This window comes from Vicia villosa, linkage group LG4 (genome assembly GCF_029867415.1).
Source record: "Vicia villosa cultivar HV-30 ecotype Madison, WI linkage group LG4, Vvil1.0, whole genome shotgun sequence".
Lineage (NCBI taxonomy): Eukaryota > Viridiplantae > Streptophyta > Magnoliopsida > Fabales > Fabaceae > Vicia > Vicia villosa.
This window is the reverse complement of record NC_081183.1, coordinates 188,663,064-188,683,732: the sequence shown is the minus strand read 5'-3', so window position 1 is coordinate 188,683,732 and position 20,669 is coordinate 188,663,064. Positions and strand designations below refer to the sequence as shown.

The following is a 20,669-nucleotide window of genomic DNA, read 5'->3' as shown; positions in this document are numbered from 1 at the left end:
GAAGCACGAGTACTGTGTTCTTGATCAAAGCTTTGAAGCAGGATCAAGGTGTGTCTTTGAAGTGTGTCTTCAAGTATTTTTAACTTGTGATTAAATTGATACCACTACTGTGGTTGAGGGGGAGTGAGCGGGTTCTCAGGTCGTATATTAGGTAGAATATTAAGTGAGGAGTGTAAACTGAAGGTTTAACTCTGAATTGATATTGCTGATAGTGGATTCTCTCCCTGGCTTGGTAGCCCCCAGAGGTAGGTTTGTTAAAACCGAAATGGATAAACAATTAAGTGTGTTATTTACTGTACAGTCTGTTATTAATATTCTGTTGTACGTATTGAAGTGGATGTCATAACATCCAGTGTTACATCCATCTTAGAAACTAGAAATTTCAATTGGTATCAGAACAGGCACCCTGCCTGTTAATTTCTGGGTGAGATCTAGGGAGTTAATTTCTAGTACTATGGAAATGGAGTACTCAAGCAAGCCACCCATTCGATGGATCCAACTATGACTACTGGAAGCCTCGTATGACTGTGCAAATAAAATCAATTAACAAAGGCTGGATAGCTGTGGTTAAAGGATGGACTCATCCTGTGAATATAGCATAGCAACTGATGGAACTGTTACCCTGATTTTTGAAGAGAACTGGGATGCTAAAGGTATAGTTTTTTTTTTTTTTATAAATTACTGTGATCAAAAGTAAAATAAAATATATTTACATCGATTGAACGATTTCTTTTTTACAAAATACACTATATCGACCAAATTCTATAGTCTTAGGTGTGGCAAAATTCTAAGGCTTAAATGGTTGAGCTAACACAGGTTTGAGGAGGTCTATAATTTTTTACAAAAAAGAAAAGAAAATAGAAGAGGTCCATATTTCAACTAGCTACTAATAATATCATAATATACTATTTATAACTAAAATTTGGTTGATAAAAATCAATTTTTTCCAGTTAAAATCGCTATTAGTTCAAAGCTAACCCACGCGACTAAACAATATTCGACAACAGAAGAGAGCTACCCAACGGTATATTCTCTAGTCCATTTAACAACAATCTATTTGAGCAAGTCTATTAATATGTATGCCTAAAAAATCTGTTAACATGCATGACATATGACATAAAATAGCAATGACAAAGTCGGCACCTAACGAGAGAATTGAAACAGTTTATTCAGTTTTGATTTAGACATATCTTGATTATTTTTTTATTTGGTTTTTCACCGTCCAACAACGGATGCAAGTGGGGGAAAAGGACTCAAGTATTAACAATTCCTATCCCCTTAATCATTCCAACTATTCATTGGCAGCAAGTCCCAGAAAACTGACTGATTGCAGAAATTTGATTGAGAGAGAAGTTAAGAGTTTTCAGATATACAATAATCTACCCCTCAACATAGCCTCGGCTTTCTTCACTTGTTTCGCCGGTCCTAAGATGAAGACCTACAGAAAAAGATACATACATATAATAACAAATCAATACCAAACCACCAATCTACAGACTGAAAAATAAACTAAGCAGCTAGAAGCCGGAGCTTATGAATCACATGGCACAGTATACTGATATACCAACCTTGTCCGGTGGACCCCTGGCACCCCCAATGAGAATCTCCGCACTGCACTAACGAGTTCAAAATTATTAAAAAAGAATGCTACAAAATGGAGAGAATCGAACTATACCAAATCAGAAGGATCCAGATTGACTGCAGCCACAAAATGCTGTAGTCCATAAACTTTGATCATTAGATGGAGATCGGATGGTTTGAGTTTTAAATTCTAAAATCTAATTTACAACACAGCTTAAAACCAGAATCATCCGTCTTATCTTCAATGCAAGACTAAAATTACAACTACAGAAAATGTTGACTGCGTGCAATCCATTTCCAAAACGAATTGTATTTACTAAATCTAGGAAATAGAAAAGGGAGAAATGAGTTATTACTTGCAAGACTCCTTAATTGCCATAATCGAAGCTCCCTTTTTCCCAATAATGCATCCCATCTTTCCTTTGGGAACATCAAGAACAGAAAGAATTTCTTCCTCGGGACCATTTTCATCAACTTTAAGAGTATCTACAAGAAAGAAGCAGACATTCTTTAAAACAGTGGATAGCATGAACCAATCAAACAAGCATTCCTAGTACGTATATGTATCAAAATAGTAGATTAATATAAAATGCTTAAAATAAAAGTGAAATATTTCTTATTAGTTGTAACGAAATCAAATGCACAAAGTGGACCAAAGCTTCACTGAGCTATAATTCATTTTGCATGAACCTCAAACAGGAGCCACAATATTGAAAAATGGAAAGAACCCCCGAGCCTCACAAACAATGAAGTTATAGTTCATAGTTTCATACAAATTTGTCCCTTATATTTACAGAGGAGCTGATATATTCCCACTTTTGAGGTAACTTTTCAACAGGAAAGTTGTGTCATTACTATTATGAATGACATCATACATTGTATTATTTTAATTTCAAATTAAACCCTGTTGGTGCAAACTGTAGGAAGATTGAAGGGATAAACTGGCAAAATAATATGTCCAAACAGACTCATAATATTAAAACAAGAAAATATAATTTGTACATAATATTATTGTCCAGATTTAGAATACCTGGAATTGGAGGTAGAGACGGCCAATCAGCATAATCATTACTGTTCACACAGAAACAGCGGCAGTACAAGGCCCCACGAACAGTAAGATGCCATAAAGATCGCTCAGTTAATTTTGCCATCATTTGGTGGTAAATGTAGAGAAGGAAACGGACATCATCGGCAGCAGAGTGGATCATTTGTTCAGATAAAGGTCTGTAAGTCCAAAACTTGGGGTCCTGACAAAACATTTAGAAATTATGTCATTAGAGAATTGAGTTTAGTACAGATTATATAAATATTTCATATTTTTTAATGAATCTCTTCCATGAATATATGCCAACAATGGACAAATAAAATGCACAAGTTATGATATACAACAACAACCAAATTTTATCCCACTAAGTCGGCTCGGCTACCACAACAATTGAAGATTAATGAAGTTCCACTGTTTCTTTTATTCAAAAACTTTCTACAGTTACATATTCAATGCCATAATCAGATCTTTAATATGCATGATGGAATCAAGCATAAGAAAACAAATAATTTTAACTTTATGAGAAGGAAAGTGAAAAAAAACCTCTAATCCATCAAATTATCATTTTAAAAACCAACCTGTCGAAGAAGGACCCGGACTTCTTCCTTGTCAGCATATGATAAGCCTGCATGCAAACCCACAGAGAGAATAATGAATATTGAGAGAGAAACTAATCGACTCCAAAGAACTTATCAGGAAATATTAATCATCTACGCCTAGAATAATATGGTCAATAATATAAAGAAACCATGACCATCAAAAATATTTTAATGGATACCACGACGCATTTAGTACCACAATATCGAGGATCTGCAAGGAGAGCAACTAGTGAGATGTAGTCGTCTGGCAATCTCTTTTGTCCTTCTTGCTCTTCTATAAGCGAATAAGCAATCTAAGCAAAAACAAGAATTATGATTAATAACTCAATAAAGCATAAAAATTCTCAGTAATGCTAATGAAGAAAAAAAAGGACAACATGATATTGATAAGGGAAATTATACAATTTTCATCTCTTTCCTTGTCTTGACTGAGATTTCATATTTTCAAATGGATCACTTGGTGGAGAGGATTATGCAAACTTCTTTGTAGACTTTCATAAGTTTTCACCATAAATATTTTTTTTTGCAGTTAGTATAAGTTTATAACAATTCCCCTAAAATTGAAGTTTATTCATTATTAGGCTATCAACATGTTTCAAATGAGCAAATTTGAAAAAACTAATTTGAAATACAATGTGGAAAGTAAACCATAGCTGGAAAGAAAACACAGCCGTGAAGTGAAACTAGAGACAAAATAGGAAAAAAGTGTACTACTGAAACGATAACTCGGCTAGATGGTCAAAATAATACACATCTAGAAATGTTGGCAGCAATGCTACCCAACCAAGAATAAATTGAAGGAAAGATCTCTAACAAAAATTTCACAGCAAGCAATCATACAAAGCAATGCACGGACTCCTTAAAGTTAACCAAGAGGAACATATGGAGTTTAACAAGAATAACCTCAAATTGACCCAAGAGCTATTGGAAATGAATCAGGCTCTAATTGGTTATAAAACAGCTCGTGCCTAGAAGATAACAAAACAAACAAGAGGAAGTGGAGCCAAATCAGCTGGTAGCCAGGTGAAACTTGTAAGCTGGTGCAAAACATAGCCAATTATGATGGTTCACAGTACCGTTGAAATGGAAAGAGGGCAGCGTAAATCGCAGTTAATAGAAATTACAGCCAGTGTGTATGGGTTTTTAGAGGATATAAGAGGATTTCCAGCAACGACTGGTCACCATTGCTATGTATTGTTCTCTATATCAAGGTTGTGTAACTCAAGAAACCAACGTAAGCTTTTAGTTATAGTACAGATACAATAAAAGAAGATAATTGGTTAATTACTATCAATATAAGAGTAAACTATGGTAGTTAAAAAAATACAGCTGAGAGTTGACTAAACACTAATATTTTAAAAGTATTTAACAACAATTAAATTTGTTTCCCACTAGATTGAGTTGACTATATAGATATCATAGTATCCTATCATAAATCATGTTTGATGAGATTCCATTTAAATCAAAATCCTTTTGATTTGATCTTATTTTTTGTTCATTTCCCAAAGTCCCCACTTCTAACTATTAATTAGATTATTCTCGATCTACTCAGTCAAGGGATCGTAAACGATGAGAAAACATATCTAGGGAGCATATTCAAGCTGGCATGTAAAATGAGATCTCATTCTAAGAAATATGTGTTATCATGGATATGGAAGTAGTTTAATTTGCCAACTAAGATGCTGGATTCCAAGATCAATGGAGGTAGTCTAGTAATAAGAGAGCTCACCTGGGTATCCACCACGTTGTTTAACTTGATGCCGAATTGAAAGTACAAGGCCTAGAAACCAACAATATGTTAGTAAGGGCTCAAATCATCTGATCAAATCAGAAATTGTTGAGTTGACAACTTAAGTCTAAACTTTTTTTTTATTTCAATAGTGTTTTTTATAATGTCCAAGAAATGTTTCCTAAACTTAAAACAAATACAAATAGCGGCGGGAAAAATGGAAATCAGAAACCTCACTGTCACGTTTGCAATCATGAATCACTTTTGTGATATAATCAGACTCAAGTGCAGGCTTACAGGCTTGGATAAGCACATCTCCCCCCACAATTGCATCAACAAGGTATATAGCATCCGGAAATGCAAGCTGCACAAACATAAATTTAATCATATAACAAGAGCAAACATACTAATGTCTAATGGTAGCATAAAATCATTATCGCTTAAAGATAACAAAACACAGTAGAAATCAGATGTTGTTTTATACGGACACATCTAGCTAAACAATCCAATTAAACTACTTAATCAGTAAACTACTTTAGAGAGATCAATTAAGATCTTATTCACAAGCTATTCCGGAAACTTTGAGAGCTCATTGAAATCAACAATAACTTGAATACAAATTAAGATCTTATTCATTAAAACTCTCCATATAATATATACTAAAGCCTGACATTAAGATCCAAGTTCACTCTGTGTTTATGCACGAATTAGACTTTAATATCAATTTTAATCGTAATTTCAAACCATCACATTACGATCACAAAAATTTCAGACAATTACCAAATAACGTGACTGAAGTTTCAAACCACATTGCATCATTCATGCATGAATTAGAACACAAGCACACAAAAAAATCAAGAAAACGTAAAATAACCTGTATTATACAAAGTTTTCCATAGCGACACAAGTCAACAGCCTCACAATCAAAACCGATTACGATATGCGACTGAGGCGAAGGTTCGAGAAAATCCACCGGAAGTTGAGAAGCTTTAGTCACTACATGAATCGGAACTCGCGGTTCCTCTTCTTCCAGAACCTTCTCACCTAATTCAACAAAATTTCATCAATCAAAATCCAAACAGTAAAAAAAAAAAATAACAATAAAATATTAAACTAAAAACCGATCAAAATTACTAAACAGTTGAAGAATTATGAATCATCGAAGCTTTGAGAAAAACGAATCCCTAACTGAATCGGAAAAGACGAAACCAGAAATGAAGAAAGAAAAGAATGAAAAAAAAAAAAGCGAATCAAGAAAACGTACTGTAACGAGAAGGAGAAGACGGAGCAATGGGAAGGTGAGTGATGTACGACGGCGGAGGAGTTGGAGAAGAAGAGTGACGCGGCGGAGGAGAAGAAGCCATGTGATCGGAACCACATCACAGGGTTCTTTCTCTCGTTGAAGCTATGACTTCACTCTTTTTCTCTTTGAGTTCTTTTTTTCCCTCTTTCTCTTTTTTTTTCCTTTTATATTTACCAGGAAATGAAAAAAATTGAAATCAGTGTGCAGTGCACTTTAACCCGTTTTCCCTGTTGAATATTCCAAGATTTCTGACGATTTTATTCGACTAGATTTTGATTTTTGACTCGAGGAAAAAGTGTTATTCTTTATTTTTATTTTTATTATTTTTAATAATTTTTTTTATAGAATGCATGTATTTAATTTTAATCATATACATTGTCCTATAAAATAATTTTATATTGTCTGTCTAATAAAAATATATCATCTAACATATGATATAAACATTTTAAAATTCAGTCTAACATGTGAAAACAACAATTTTAAATGACGTATAAAAATAAGGGAAAAAGGGATATGCCCTAGACGCTCATTGTCAACCAATGACGATTATGAATTAGAATAGCTCAGATTAAAAATTTAAAAAAACTTGTATGATATGGTAAAACGTTATATTTTAATTAAATAATGGTGTAAAACTTTTTTTACACTGTCAATGCATAATCATTAAACTATAAAAATATTAATAATTTTATGAAATAATAATAATAATTTAATATATTGGATTTGGATGATGTCAATGCCGCATAATACGGATGTCTAGTAGGGGATGGATGTACAACAACTTATGTAGGAAAGAGACATTTTAATTCAGGAAAGGATTGAGATGGTAAGTTATTCCCTTTTTCACATATAAAAAAGAAAAAGAAAAAATTGTACAAGTACAAACAAATAATATTAATTTGATGATGCAATTAAAATAATATTATATTAAAATAATAAAATTATCATTCATTGATGCCGTTTAATTTAACTTTTTATTGAATTATTTTCTACTTTAGAGAAGTAGGACCAAATAACATTTAGCAATTTTTTTTATAAAAAAGTGACTTTTATTTTAATAATAAAAATATAATTTAAAGAGTTTCTATTAAAGTATTTGAAAGTAACTTTATAAAAAAAAGATTATTTAATTTAAACCGGATTTATACCGGAGAAAATCATTTATGAGAATATTGTGTTTGCCCACTAACTAATTCATAGCATGAATAGAAGGCAAGGGAAGATAAGATACTTTGTTGTTAAAGTTGATTTGGCAAAGAGTGCGATAATTTAAGTTGGACCTTTGTTCATAGAGTGCTTATGGAGTTGGATTCCTCCAAATCTTAATTCAAGTTATTATGTATGTTATGACGTATGTGTTAATGAGCATAAGGTGGAATGGGAAACATGCTAACTACTTCAACTCTACTAAAGGTTTAAGACAAGGAGATCCAATTTTTTCCTATCTGTGTGTTCTCTGTATGGATAAGTTGTCGCATATAATAATGGATTCTGTTAAGTGTGGACAGTGGAAAGGAATCAAGGTAGACGGGAGGTGTCTAGTTATTTTGCATTTGATGTTCACAGATGACCTCCTCTTATTTGGGAAGGCAACAGGTAAGCAAATGATATGTGTTAAGGATGTCTTGGACAATTTTTGCAGTATATTTGGTCAGAGAATTAGTAAGAACAAGACTACATTTCTTTTCTCTAATAATACGCCTTTACATGCGAGAAAAAAGATCATTCGTCTGTTTGGGTACAAAAAACAACGGAGTTGGGGAACTGTCTGGGGGTTCCTCTTACCAGGAGAAGTCCTAAACAAAAAGATTTCAAGCATATCATAGAGAGTATTAAGATTAAACTAACGAGCTGGAAAGTTCAACTTTTGTCTTTTGCAGGTAGAACAACATTGGCTAAGACGATTATTGAAACAATTCCAACGTATACAGTGATGACGTGTTCCTTACCAAAAGAGTGCATCAAGGAGATTCATAAGCTTTAAAGAGACTTCATATGGGGAGACAAAGTTGACCAATAATATATTCATGCGGTCAAATAGATCACTCTTATGCGGCCAAAACACATAGGGGGCTTGGGTTTCCGAAATTTAGTTCATATGAATAAAGCTTGTCTTTCTAAACTTGGTTGGAAAAGATAATAGTATGTAGTTCCAGGTGGCTCAAAGGAAGTATGTCTGAAGAAATAGCAACCTTGTTACAGTCAATTCTAATCAGCAAGATCAGAGCTTGTGGAAGAACATTATTAAGCTTTGGCCTAATTTGAAATCATAGATAATTTGGGATATGAAGAATGGCTTCGTAGTGAATATATGGAATAACTAGTGGCAAAGATAAGGTGTTATTCAACAACATATGGAAGCAGACAATAACACGTTTTCGCTGGAGAAAATGGAAGACTTAGTGGATGAGAATCAAAAGTGGAATCTCTATCTGCTCAATACTTTTTCCGCTTCAACTTTTTTAGGTCTTAGGGCCTTTTGAGTATCCTAACCCTTTGGTCGAAAAGGTTAATCAACTTTCCCGAGAGGGACAAAGAGGGTCAAGGTTTTGTAAAAAGCAAATTGGTCTTTAGATCTTTCCCATAACAAGGCAGGAGAGTTAGAGAGATCTTAAAAAAAGTATCAGAAGAATTAGTAGAAGGCTGAAGGCAACCATCATGTTATGTGCCAAAAGAATCTTGAGCTCTCAAAGTAGTTGGACAAGTTGTTACAAGAAGACTTTATCTTCGTTGAGGATGCATTTGAGAGTGCCTTGAACTAAATGGCATATTTTTATTCGATTGTGCCAATTTATTGAGACATGGTTTATCTTAATCAAATCATCGAGAATGAGAAGGTGGTTTCTCTTGAGAATTAGTGTGTCCTCCTTTTTTTACCGACATGCTTGTATACGACATATAATTTGACGTTCACGTCCTATAATTTATATACATTTTTTAGTTTGTTATTTATTCGTATTATACATGACTTGTGATAATGTTTTTGGTCACAGGTTCATTTCTCAAGGGCTTAGCTTTTCCTTCGATTTTTATGCTCAAAGTTTATTAGACGTCTCTAGGTATCGTGCTCGATCAAAGGTCAGTATCCCTTACCAAGCCCTAGGAGGAAACCTAGTTCGAGGTTGACATATTGGCGAACCCATCACGACCTTTAGAATAACTAAATACTAAGAGAGGGTAGGATGGTTATTTTCCATTTTTAGGCTTGCTTTCTTTGCATGTACGCATTGGCATCGTGGGGTATTTGTTACTTTAATAATATGCATGCAGCGTTAGAAAAAAAACATGAGTCTTCATGTTGGTCCTACTGTAGGGTCTTATATATCATCTCTGCTCCTGAAAGGTCAGCACTTATCAACACTGACTCATCATGTATGTTGTGCTACTTCAACTTTATATGGATCAGTGAGGCCATTGTATCTAATGTTATTGTGATGAGTTAAGCCATAGTGTAGTTGTAGGGGCTTTTGCATTGAACTTTTAGGAATTAGAAATCTATGGTCTGGTATCCCGCCCTTTACGTAAAGTGACCATCAATTCATTGTACCCCCAAGGACGAGTAATTGTACCATTAAAGACCCATAGATCGGACCCCCCATAGGGCCACAATTTCCCCTTCTTCATCTTCATATTCTTGAAGAGGTCTGAGTACATGATGTCATATGAGCTGCCTCTATGAACTTGAACTTTAGAAACATCAAAGTTAGCAATAGTAGTCGATAATCGACCTTTTTAGCTTGCAGTCAAAGTACTTCATTTCCTATTTTTTGACAGTTGTCAACTAAAAAATCTCTTTCTTCATCGTAGTCTTAGAAGAGTTCCTCGCCCTAGGGGCGCCTCCTCTTATGGAAGCGATATACTAGCAACTTCCTTGATGTCATTCATCTTCTTCTTTGCTGCTTGCTTCTTTACCTTTACCCGACCACAACTTCTACAATCTTACTAGGAAATTGTTTCTTTTTGGGAGAGTCCTTTCGGCCTCTCTTGTCATCCTTAATGTATTCAGATAAACACCCTATTTTTTATTAGCATTTCAATCACATCTTTCAATTGGTTGCAATCATCGATGTTATGGTCATAACTCTTGTGGAAATGACAGTACTTTGACTTATGAGTCAGTGTTGACTCCCTGGGCGAAAATGAGTTCCTTATCCCGACCTCCTTGAACTCCGTGCTAGCGCACTCCTTCAAGATCTTTTACTGTGAAGTGTTCAATGAAGTGTGTGAGTCAAAATTTTAGCGGGACATGCATTAACTTTCCTCATGGCCGACCTTGGGCCAGGGCATCCAGGCTCACGAACTAGTGCCTAAAAAACCTAGGGACCTTAAAATCGGGAAAAAAAAGTTAAAAATTATAATATATACAATTGTTTGCAAATATATAACCCAAAGTCATGGTAACAAATGAGATTGGAGCCAAGGTGGTTGCGAGTTCGATTCTTGTCTGAAGCTGTTTATTTATCGTTACATTTTTGTTTTACTAAAAAGGCACGTTTGATTCCTAACATAAGCTTTTTATGTAATTTTACATTTTTACTTTATTAAAAAGCCAATTTGTATTAATATCACATTTTCATTTTCCTTTATTAAAAAGGCAATTTGTATTAATATCACATTTTTATTTTACTAAAATGACAACTTGTAAAAATAAAACTACCGTGGGTGATCGTGATTATAAAAGAATGAGTAACCACTTTATGATTACATGATCAATGATTATATATGATCTAGTGGATGAAACTAAATCCCGACAAGATCTATTACCTTTGAAACTCACTTTTCTACATTTTATTGCTGCCACTTTTGTTACTATTTTATATCACAAACATCTTTGAAAACCTACTTAAATCATTATTAACTGTTAAAAAGCTTATAGTATCGCACTAGTTCATATAGAGACGATATAACATACTTACTTTTGATTTACTAGACATCCGTTAGTATGCTAAAACATTTGCATGTTTCAAAAAGTTTCTTGAGGACAAGCAACAAGCTAAATTTGGAGTTGTGATTATCCACCATTTTACTATGTATTATCATTGTTTTAGTAGTATATTTGATGTTTTATCAGTGCTTACATATTGAAGTTAGATGGTTTTATAGACTTTATCTGTGGTATGAGGATTTTAATTGTTAAGAATGTTCCATCCGTCATATGATCTTTTGGGAAAGTATTAACGTGTTTTATAGGTCAAAGGACTGAAAAAGGAACACGACAAATATTCAGAGGGATTCACAAAGTTTATTTTTCAGCACGTTTTACATCATGAGGGACGTGTGGTATTTTAGTCATATATTGATCTTTGTAAATCGGATTGACAAGGGGACGTTGAAAAATGAAAGCTAACATCAAGGGATACAACTCGTATGAAGACACCTAAGGCTAATTGTGCATTTTACCCTCTTTCTGTACGCGTATGGACGACTTGATTTGTCCAAAAAGCCCAAAATTCATATTTAAATGAAGGAGATCTAATTTTCTTGAGATATCTTGAACTTGGACGGAAAAATATCATCTTGGATCAAGGAAAAAATGATAGGAACAATGGGAAGTGCCAAATTCAATGGATTGCCCCACCAGAACTTTTTGTGATTATTGTGTAATGTTGATGACTTTTATTATGTCTATTGTTATAGTTATGAGTAGCTAAACTATCTAATGCTAGAGGTGAGTTATTGTTCTTGATTGAGTTTGTATTTATGAATTGACATTTGTAATGACTAATATTTTAATCCTACACGATTCATTTCTTTTCGTGCTTAATGCTTTGTCTTTCTGACAAATTGAGAAATAATTTACGGTTATCTGTTAGGAAGAACTTTCAATAGTAATGCTCGATTGAAATACTTTATATTAAATATCACCTAGGATTAGGGATACCATATAGAAATTTCTTTTTTTTTTCTTGATAATTAAATGCTTGAATTCATCTATAATTCACTATGGCCATAAAAATCAATTTGAATAGTCTAATGTTTATTCACTAAGGACTTAGAAATAAATACCCTTAAGAACCAATAATCTGTAGAGATAAAATAAGTTGTTACAAGGTCAATTTAGGATATCAAACGAGTTCAAATTGATACCCTCATTCCTAGCATGCTCTTTTATTATTATTTTCTACTCTATTAAATTTGTCATAATTTTATCTTTTGCAAACAAGCAAATCAGAACCCCCAAATACCTTTTTGTTAAATTGAATTAAAATACAAACTATAAAATTTAACACAATTCTCGAGATCGATACTTCGGTAACTATCAGTATTACTACTTTGGTAGATTAGTACACTTTCTAATTTATCAACTATCTCTCATTACAGGAGTTCTCAAATACCCTTTTTAAGTCAAAATCATCGGCTAAGAATATAATTTCATGGCTCATGCGATCATTACAACACCTATCTAAACCCAAAATATTTTGCATATAATTTACGAAAATGATTCAAATAGGATTCACCAACTCAAGGGTGTCAAACTTCACAATTAAACATTGTAATATTCGTACTGCTCTGTAACACGGGTTCTCAAAATAATTAAATTCATAATTATTTAAATGATATCAACATATAACTTTTAAACTTCGCAACGAAATTCATAGTCTCAACTTAATTTCATTTATTCAAATAAAACTTCATAAACCTCATGATTATTAAGGTCGACATCAAGGAAACTTCTCAAATAACATCATTAGTGTAAATGTAAAATTTAAAAGACAACAACTTCAAAAATCAAGCGTTCCTGACCCGATGTCATGTATCAGAGCAAGACACCCCTAAATCAAAAGAAACTAATAAATCGATCTGAATCTATCCTCTAAGCTTCAACGAACTATTCTTGATCACCTGCAAGTTACCCACGTTTCGAGGCAACATTTCCAAGCATAAAGGATGAGTAATTACAAATCATTATAAAAGATATAAGAAATAATCATAGTAGTTGTACAACAATTATCAAAGATCCCACTCTTCAATCATACTTCACATACTTACATGCAATATCAATTAATTATTTCATTCATTTTATGAGCACATCAATGATCAACAATCATCATACAAAACGTCATTTAATCACATATAATCAAACGTCACTTAATTTAATATCGTGCAATGCCAAAAAGGATGCAATGCAACATCATTGGCTCATGCATGTGATACCAAAACTTCATTGATGACTCAGTCATCTTTATCTCCAAGGATCCCCACCAATAGAATTGATTCCCGCCGGGAACCAGAGCACTTCACTATATCGCACCCAATCCACACTATGGGATTGAGGTCGTCACTAGACTAGTGTCCTAACACGGGACCAACCGTCCTGCAAACATCACCAGACCAATATCCTAACATATGTTATGAATGTATGATTCACAACGTCATAATAAATAACGACAACGACTATTCAAAATGCATCATCATTCATTTACTCATCATATCATACAATCATCACCCAATTACATCAACATCACAATCATCTCGATTAATACCACACATACTTCATATTCATCATGTTATAAACCATCACAACAACAACTCATTACAACAAGCATATACACACTTATAATCTTCTTTACAAACACATATCATAATCAAACATTCACATACACAAAAGACATGCATATAGACATATAAACAAGTTTCATGTCATTGACAAATGACCCTCAAAACCCATCCAATCATGCTAGTTAAATTCCATAAATTTAATCATAATTAACTTAAAATATAAACTCTCATAATCTCGAAACAAGTTTACAAAAATACAACAATTTTCGTCCCAAGTGGCCGCGCTAAGCGAGCCCCACTGGCTCTAAGCGCCAAACTCTATGGCTTTGACCATATTCTTTTAACGGACACGCGCTAAGCGCTCTATGCGATTCTATAGAAAATTCCTGTGCGATCAGCATCAGTCCCATACAGGTTCTTAACCCTATAACACATTTTAATCGTCATTTTCCTGCGACTTAAGGCATAACAACCTATTTCTAACATGTATTTTCCATCGCAAACATCACAATATAATTATTCATCGCAATACCAACAATCATCATCAAAATCTAAACCTTCAAATTCATAGAAATATGGAATTGATTCTAGTACATGTTACTACTCATTCTATTGTCAAATACTAACACTATTATTCATACCAACAACATATTCCATACATCAATCATCATAATCTCATCATAGACGTCATATTTGTTAGTTCTCTATTTTATCGATTGACATTAATTTTAGTAAGACAAATATTGCAACAATATGTTAAATATGATGTGTTAACTTGCTAAGAAGAACTGGTTGAGAAAATGTCCTATTTTATGAAGAAACATGTTGAGATGAAATGTTTCATCATCTGGAGCAACATGTCGGACAAGATGTCCTATGCAGAATCATTCAACATTGTGACTGTTTGGGCTGGACTGTTGGATCGGTTCGAGATTTAACATGTGCAAAATATTTTGGAATATTATGCAATCCTATGTGGCACTGATTTTAAAGGTGTGGAAGATTCAAGTCAGAATCAAGAAGAATATGCACTTTCTAATTATGGAGATAAATTAGGAAGATTATGATTGAAGACCTATTTTTATGCAGAAGTTTCTGCAAATTTGTAGCAGCTGATATGCTGTGATTTGAAGCCCAAATCCAGTTGGGAAAAATGTTATAAATAGAAGCATTGTAACATAGGAAAGGTGCCAGCTGGAAATGTAAAGTTTCATACTATTAGGACTGAGTTTGTAAGCCACTCTATAGGAGAGTTGCTATGTGTGAGCCTCTCGAATATCATTCTTGATAGGAGAGTAGGACCGGTGTTATTGTTCTTGATCAAAGCTTTTAAGAAAGATCAAGTATTATTGATTAAGAGGTTTTTAATCTAGTGTTTCTTGTAATTGAAGATTGAGATAAAAGGCCGTCAATATCAGTAACTGAGATTGTTATTGTGAGACATCACTGCGATGATTTGAAGTGAGAGGGGTTTCTCTTATCTAGGAAGTTCTTAGGTAGAAGTTGCACTGGGTAGGGATTAAGTGAGAAGTTGTAAACCAGAGGTTTTTTAGCTTCGAATTGATGCTACTTATAATGGATTTCCTTTCTGGCTTGGTAGCCCCTAAAGTAGGCGTTGTTGTAAACCGAACTGGGTTAATAATTCTGGTGTGTTACTTACTTTTCAGTATTGTGTATGTATGTTTATACCTTGCCTATGTGTTTTGTTCGTATCAGATATCTCGACATGTCATAAGACATATGAAGTCTGATATATCAAAATTTCAATTGGTATTAGAGCAGACATCCTGTTAGGCTCTGGGTGAGATCATGGGAAGGTACTTTTTGGTACTTTGAGAAATGAAGAAGGTTTTACTGAAAAGGTGATGAACGTGGACAATTCATATTTTTGTTTGAATGATCCCTTGAGAAGGATCATTCATTATGTGTGACAGGGTGTGTCACGTTTCTGTCTGTTGTTATCAAGCTTGTAGCTTTGGTGGAGAGCTGCTGTTTTTGGGTTTGATTTATTTTCAAACCTATGTTGTTCTGTTGACACCTGAATTGTGGTGTTTATGTGCAAGCATGATCAAGCCTTGCCCGAAGGTTATTGAGGAGTTTTTGTTTATTCCGCTTCATCTAATAGAAAACTCATGGTGGTTCGTGTGTCTCTGGTGTTGAGGCCGTAGCAAGGTTTGTTCTTCTCTGAAGGTGTATCCTATAATGTTGTGATACGCGAAATACTTTTTCAACCAAATTATTAAAGTTGCCAAAGATACTTGAGGTTCATCTCAAGTCCACTCATAAAGGCATTTATCAATAAATTTCATGAGAATCTGAAGAGAAGTTGATCAATGGTGATCATATACATCTGCATGGATATTTCTAGTGTGTGACTAAATTAGAAAAGTGATTTGTTGTTAGAAGATGGACTTCCATTGAAGACCTTAAATATGAATTTCCGATAACATATCAAATTTTCAGTAAGATTTTTTTAAAAAAACAAATAAGTTTTTTTATACTATTGAAAATTTCCAAATTTTTGATAAATTCTGAAAAATGTTATAATTTACCTAAAATTTCCTGTAGTGTAAAATTTTTTTGGTAAGAAAAAATGAACTATGGAATCCGATTATTTTTTCTGAAAATTTCAAAAAAATCCAATATTTTCTTAAAATTTTCAATAAACACAAAAGTAAATTTTAAGAACATAAAAGTAACAACACCCATTATTGAAGAGTTGGAGTGTCCTGTATAAGTCTTGCGGTGACATCTACTTCAAGGTCTTCAACCAATAACACTAGGAAACTACATAAAATCTAGCGGAGAGAGAGAGAGAGGGATCACACAGTCAGAACCATAGAAAATTTTCTTTCCCCTTTCGTTTAACTGTTTACAGCAACTAGAGGAATGAGCAGAGGGAAAGGTGATGCTGCCGAGAAAGTGGGACCCATGTTCCCAAGGCTCCATGTCAATGACACGGCAGAGAAAGGAGGACCAAGAGCACCGCCGAGGAACAAGATGGCACTGTATGAACAATTTAGTGTTCCCTTTCAAAGATTCAACCCTAATTCTAATTCAAATTCTTCTAATTCACTTCCTCTAACACGTTCGTCAAGCTTGGTAAGTTTCTGATTTTATCTAGTTTTAAGCCCCTTTTGATTTGGTGAACAATTTTATCATGTTATATAGATTTTATCTTTTAGTGCAATTTAGATTTAGGCTTTATATGATCTATGGCTTGAATTGTGGTTGAAGAATAGAAGAAATAGTACACAAGGAATTATGCTTAGGTTTTCTACTCAGATTTTATCTTTTATGAGGCACAATTGTTAAGAAACTAGATAGGATTATATATGTGCTTGTTTATTTCTTTTTTTAACATAAATTAAGTATAGTTGGTTTTAGCAATTTAGGGGATTTAGTGCGTGCTTGGTTTGGCAGAAAATTGATTTTGATTATGTAAAATTGATTCAGGTTAAAAGTGAGTGGAAGATAAAGTGATTTATGTTTGAATAAATTTCTGCAAAGAATTGAACAAGAAATTTCAGTGTAAAAATCACGTTTAGACTGAAAAACTACAAATTTTAGCTTCTAGTAGAATCAATTTTGGAAAGAATAATCAATTCTACTCTAAGCAACCAAACAGGTCAAAATCAATTCTACACGCACAATCAATTATAGGTGCTCCGAATGGGAAATCAAACATACATTTATTGATTTTGTTGTTTTCTTACTTTATGTATGTGTGTGTAAGTAAAGATGTTAGAAGTGTTTGGGTTAGCTTCTCAAATATAGTTCTTCATTTATAGAAAGGTCCTAATAAGTTGATAGGTGTTTGTGGAGAAGTTAGTTGAATGAGTTTTTGAAGAAATTGAGATGAACAAGCTAATTTGAAATTAATTGTAGAGCTATCATGAAGAAACTCGTAGTTATGGTAAAATTCTTTTTCCATTAGTGTTTATTGAGAAATTTACTCAAGCTGGCTTATTGTCACATCCTAATTCTTGCAAAGGCTCAATGATGTATTCGGATAATTGTTGGGATAGACCCAAATAAGGTGTCACCAAAGGTGCGCTGACAATTGAACTCACTGTTTGGTTATAGAGGCCACATTATATTGTCATGAATGACTTTGTGTTATCATCTCTAACATGAACCAATATGTTTGAAGGGAAATGACCCCGAGAGAAGTTATATTTCTCACCAATCTAATGGAGCAAACATGCACACTTTGTCACCACAACTTGAACATAGAAAAAAAGTAGATGGAGATGATAGTCGTGCATATGATCGCTCGAGGATTGGTCAATCTAATGATAAAACAATGAAGAGTTTCAATGGGGAAAAACTCACTCTTACGGGCTCTGGGAATTTTGGTTGTTTAGTATCCGGGAAAAATGTTGGTGACAAAGATCAAACACAATTTGGCTCCCTGCTCATCAAAATGAGAAAAGATGTGAAAAATAAGGGTGAAGCGCATCTGCAAGAAATTATTGTCAGTCCAGTGAGGCAAGCTGAGATGATTTCAGATGAAGAGGATCAGAGTGATGCTTGCCTACAACAGGAATCCAATAATATGGAACATGGTGGCAGTCTCATTGACTCTGCGATGGATATGGATAATAGAAACAGCCTTGTATTAAGAGGCTGCTTTTGTTCTACAGTGGACCAAACCAGTGTACTTGAAGCTGCCAACCATACCGAGTATGATGATACAAACATTGACAGCCCAATAGAAAATGGAACCTCAGAAGGAAGTGATGATCTATCCAAGAATTCCACTCTAGAAAATATGCCAAGCCCGAAATTTTCTCCTGATGGTGTCGTAGAGTTATTAGGTCAACAACTATTTTGGAAAGCAAGACGAAAAATTACCAAGTAAGTATCGTCAACTATCTATAGCCTCTGCTTTTGTAGTGGTCTTAAATTTAGATTGCTTCCTTCTGAACCCTTCGCTAATGTATGATTGGTTCATTCTTATTTGTATTCAGACTGTTTGATTTTTAGTAAATAGAGTTTGGTGAATTGAATACAATAACTATATGGTTTATCATGGAAACTGTCATAATTTGTTTGTTTTCTTGTACTAACTCGCAGATGTTTAGAAAGAAAAAAAATCCTAGTTTGTTTTGGTAGAAGTTTGTCTTGTCTACCATAATTTTGAAATTCCTTCCCCATTAGATAACTTCAATGCATTTTTTATTTGGATGAGGTTTGGTTCAAGAATATATCATATTTTTGCCTATTGCCTTTTTGAGTTTAGTCTTTATTTGAACCAGAAACAATAAAACTGCACAACTATGCTTTGTTTGAAATTCCCGAGCTTTTATGTTTCAAATCATGTGAGAAAGCTCGTTAAAATATATACCAATTCATAGACTGAATTATTAATTATATACACACAGTCATGGTATAAGATTTGTGTCTAGTTAATAAATTTCAACCCTCCTGGAAAAAATGATGTTAGATTTCTGAGAAAATATGACATGCATGAGTTATGGAAAGGTAGATATTTGGCTTAATTGACTGGTTACCTCTGAGGTGACATGTGAATCTTTGATTTGTTCAGTGTTATTGGTTTATACGCTTGTCTTATCAACTGGTTGACATGATCATATCTAGTTCTGAATGTATCATTTCATTTTTGTGTCTCAAATCCCATATTGGACGAGTATTGTGCAATTTTTTTGTTTGAACTCTCATTCCTCTCTACAGTCAACAGAGAATGTATGCGGTCCAAGTGTTTGAATTGCACAGACTGATAAAGGTAAAGTGATCTTACTGAGTAATTCACCCTTCAAAGTTCAAACATGTTCATGCCAAGTAATTCATTTTATTTAAACAGGTTCAACATCTGATTGCTGAATCATCAAATCTTTTTTTGCTCGACGCTGCTGCTATTTTGGGAAAATCTCCTCTGCAGGGATCTAATTCTAAAAGCCTCTCATTGGAAGAAGTTGTTGAACCTCAGACACAAAACCATAAACAGCAAGACCACTCTGAAAACCTAAACCATAATTTGGAATGCTCTACTGAAAATGGAGTTGGGAAAACATCGTTTTCATCCCAAAAATCAGACCAGGCAAATGCTGGTTCACAGTGTTTTAATCAATCACCTGGACATCAGTGGTTAATTCCTGTTATGTCTCCTTCCGAGGGGCTTATCTACAAGCCATATCCCGGTCCTGGATTTCCTGGAGCTGCATACGGAGGATATCAATCGTTTGGACACAGTCCTCCAGATGGTGCATTAATGAATCCTGCCTATGGAGTTCCAAATTTTCATCATGCGATTGCGATGTCACCGTTCATTCCTCCAAGCAGTTATGCATATTTCCCTCCTCACGGCGTGCCAGCAATGAATCAATCAGCATCAGGGTTAGTTCCTGAACAGGTAAACCAGTTTGTGGCACAGGGTTCTCGTGATCGAAACAGTAATTCATCTTTAGCTGGAGCCAATTTTGACACTCATAATCAAAGCTCGTGTAATTTTTCAAATCAGAAAAGTGGAGCCAAATTACATGTCTCAAAATCTAGGCCATCTAGGGAATGAGAGCTAGCAAATAGTCCTAATGAAAAGACACAGGGAATAAGAGATGCACTTCCTTCTTCATTTACGGTTCCATTAGTATCAGATGAAGTCTTTCAATCGCTTGAAACAAGACAAAAACCTCAAGTAATCAGAGTTGTGCCACATAACCCACGGTCTGCAACGGTATCAGCTGCTAGAATTTTTCAGTCAATCCAAGAAGAGAGAAAACAGTATGATCTATTATAGTGTTGTTTGTGAATGTGTAACCATTGAGTTGAGTTTATAAAATGGATCAAGTTTCTGTATTACTTTTGTTGTCGTGTATTGTATCTCTAAATCAAAATATACTTTAGTTAACATCTATCAAAATCAACAAAGACCTACATATTGACTAGAAT

The 20,669-nt window shown here is 34.0% G+C and overlaps 2 protein-coding genes across 2 annotated transcripts; one reads left to right on the top strand and one right to left on the bottom strand.

Annotated features, from left to right (window-relative positions):
• Positions 1-1,152: 1,152 nt before the first annotated feature.
• On the bottom strand, positions 1,153-6,426 carry LOC131596443 (uncharacterized). The gene is made up of 10 exons (XM_058869092.1): positions 6,219-6,426; positions 5,829-5,998; positions 5,187-5,318; positions 4,955-5,005; positions 3,422-3,518; positions 3,205-3,251; positions 2,612-2,828; positions 1,938-2,067; positions 1,569-1,611; positions 1,153-1,438 (listed from the first exon to the last, which is right to left on the bottom strand). The coding sequence occupies exons 1-10, from the start codon at positions 6,316-6,318 to the stop codon at positions 1,364-1,366; spliced, it is 1,062 nt and encodes a 353-aa protein (XP_058725075.1). The 5' UTR covers positions 6,319-6,426; the 3' UTR covers positions 1,153-1,363.
• Positions 6,427-16,465: 10,039 nt separating this feature from the next.
• Positions 16,466-20,668, top strand: LOC131596442 (protein EARLY FLOWERING 3-like). Its single transcript, XM_058869091.1, has 4 exons — positions 16,466-16,859; positions 17,911-18,617; positions 19,455-19,506; positions 19,585-20,668. The coding sequence occupies exons 1-4, from the start codon at positions 16,647-16,649 to the stop codon at positions 20,290-20,292; spliced, it is 1,680 nt and encodes a 559-aa protein (XP_058725074.1). The 5' UTR covers positions 16,466-16,646; the 3' UTR covers positions 20,293-20,668.
• The last annotated feature ends 1 nt before the right edge of the window (position 20,669 follows it).

Coding starts and splice junctions, on each gene's coding strand:
- LOC131596443 (XM_058869092.1), bottom strand. CDS start 6,318: ATGGCTTCTTCTCCTCCGCCGCGTCACTCTTCTTCTCCAACTCCTCCG. Junction 5,999..6,218: donor GTCTTCTCCTTCTCGTTACA/GTACGTTTTCTT, acceptor TTGTTGAATTAG/GTGAGAAGGTTCTGGAAGAA. Junction 1,439..1,568: donor CCAGGGGTCCACCGGACAAG/GTTGGTATATCA, acceptor CTTTTTCTGTAG/GTCTTCATCTTAGGACCGGC.
- LOC131596442 (XM_058869091.1), top strand. CDS start 16,647: ATGAGCAGAGGGAAAGGTGATGCTGCCGAGAAAGTGGGACCCATGTTC. Junction 16,860..17,910: donor TAACACGTTCGTCAAGCTTG/GTAAGTTTCTGA, acceptor ATATGTTTGAAG/GGAAATGACCCCGAGAGAAG. Junction 18,618..19,454: donor GCAAGACGAAAAATTACCAA/GTAAGTATCGTC, acceptor TCCTCTCTACAG/TCAACAGAGAATGTATGCGG.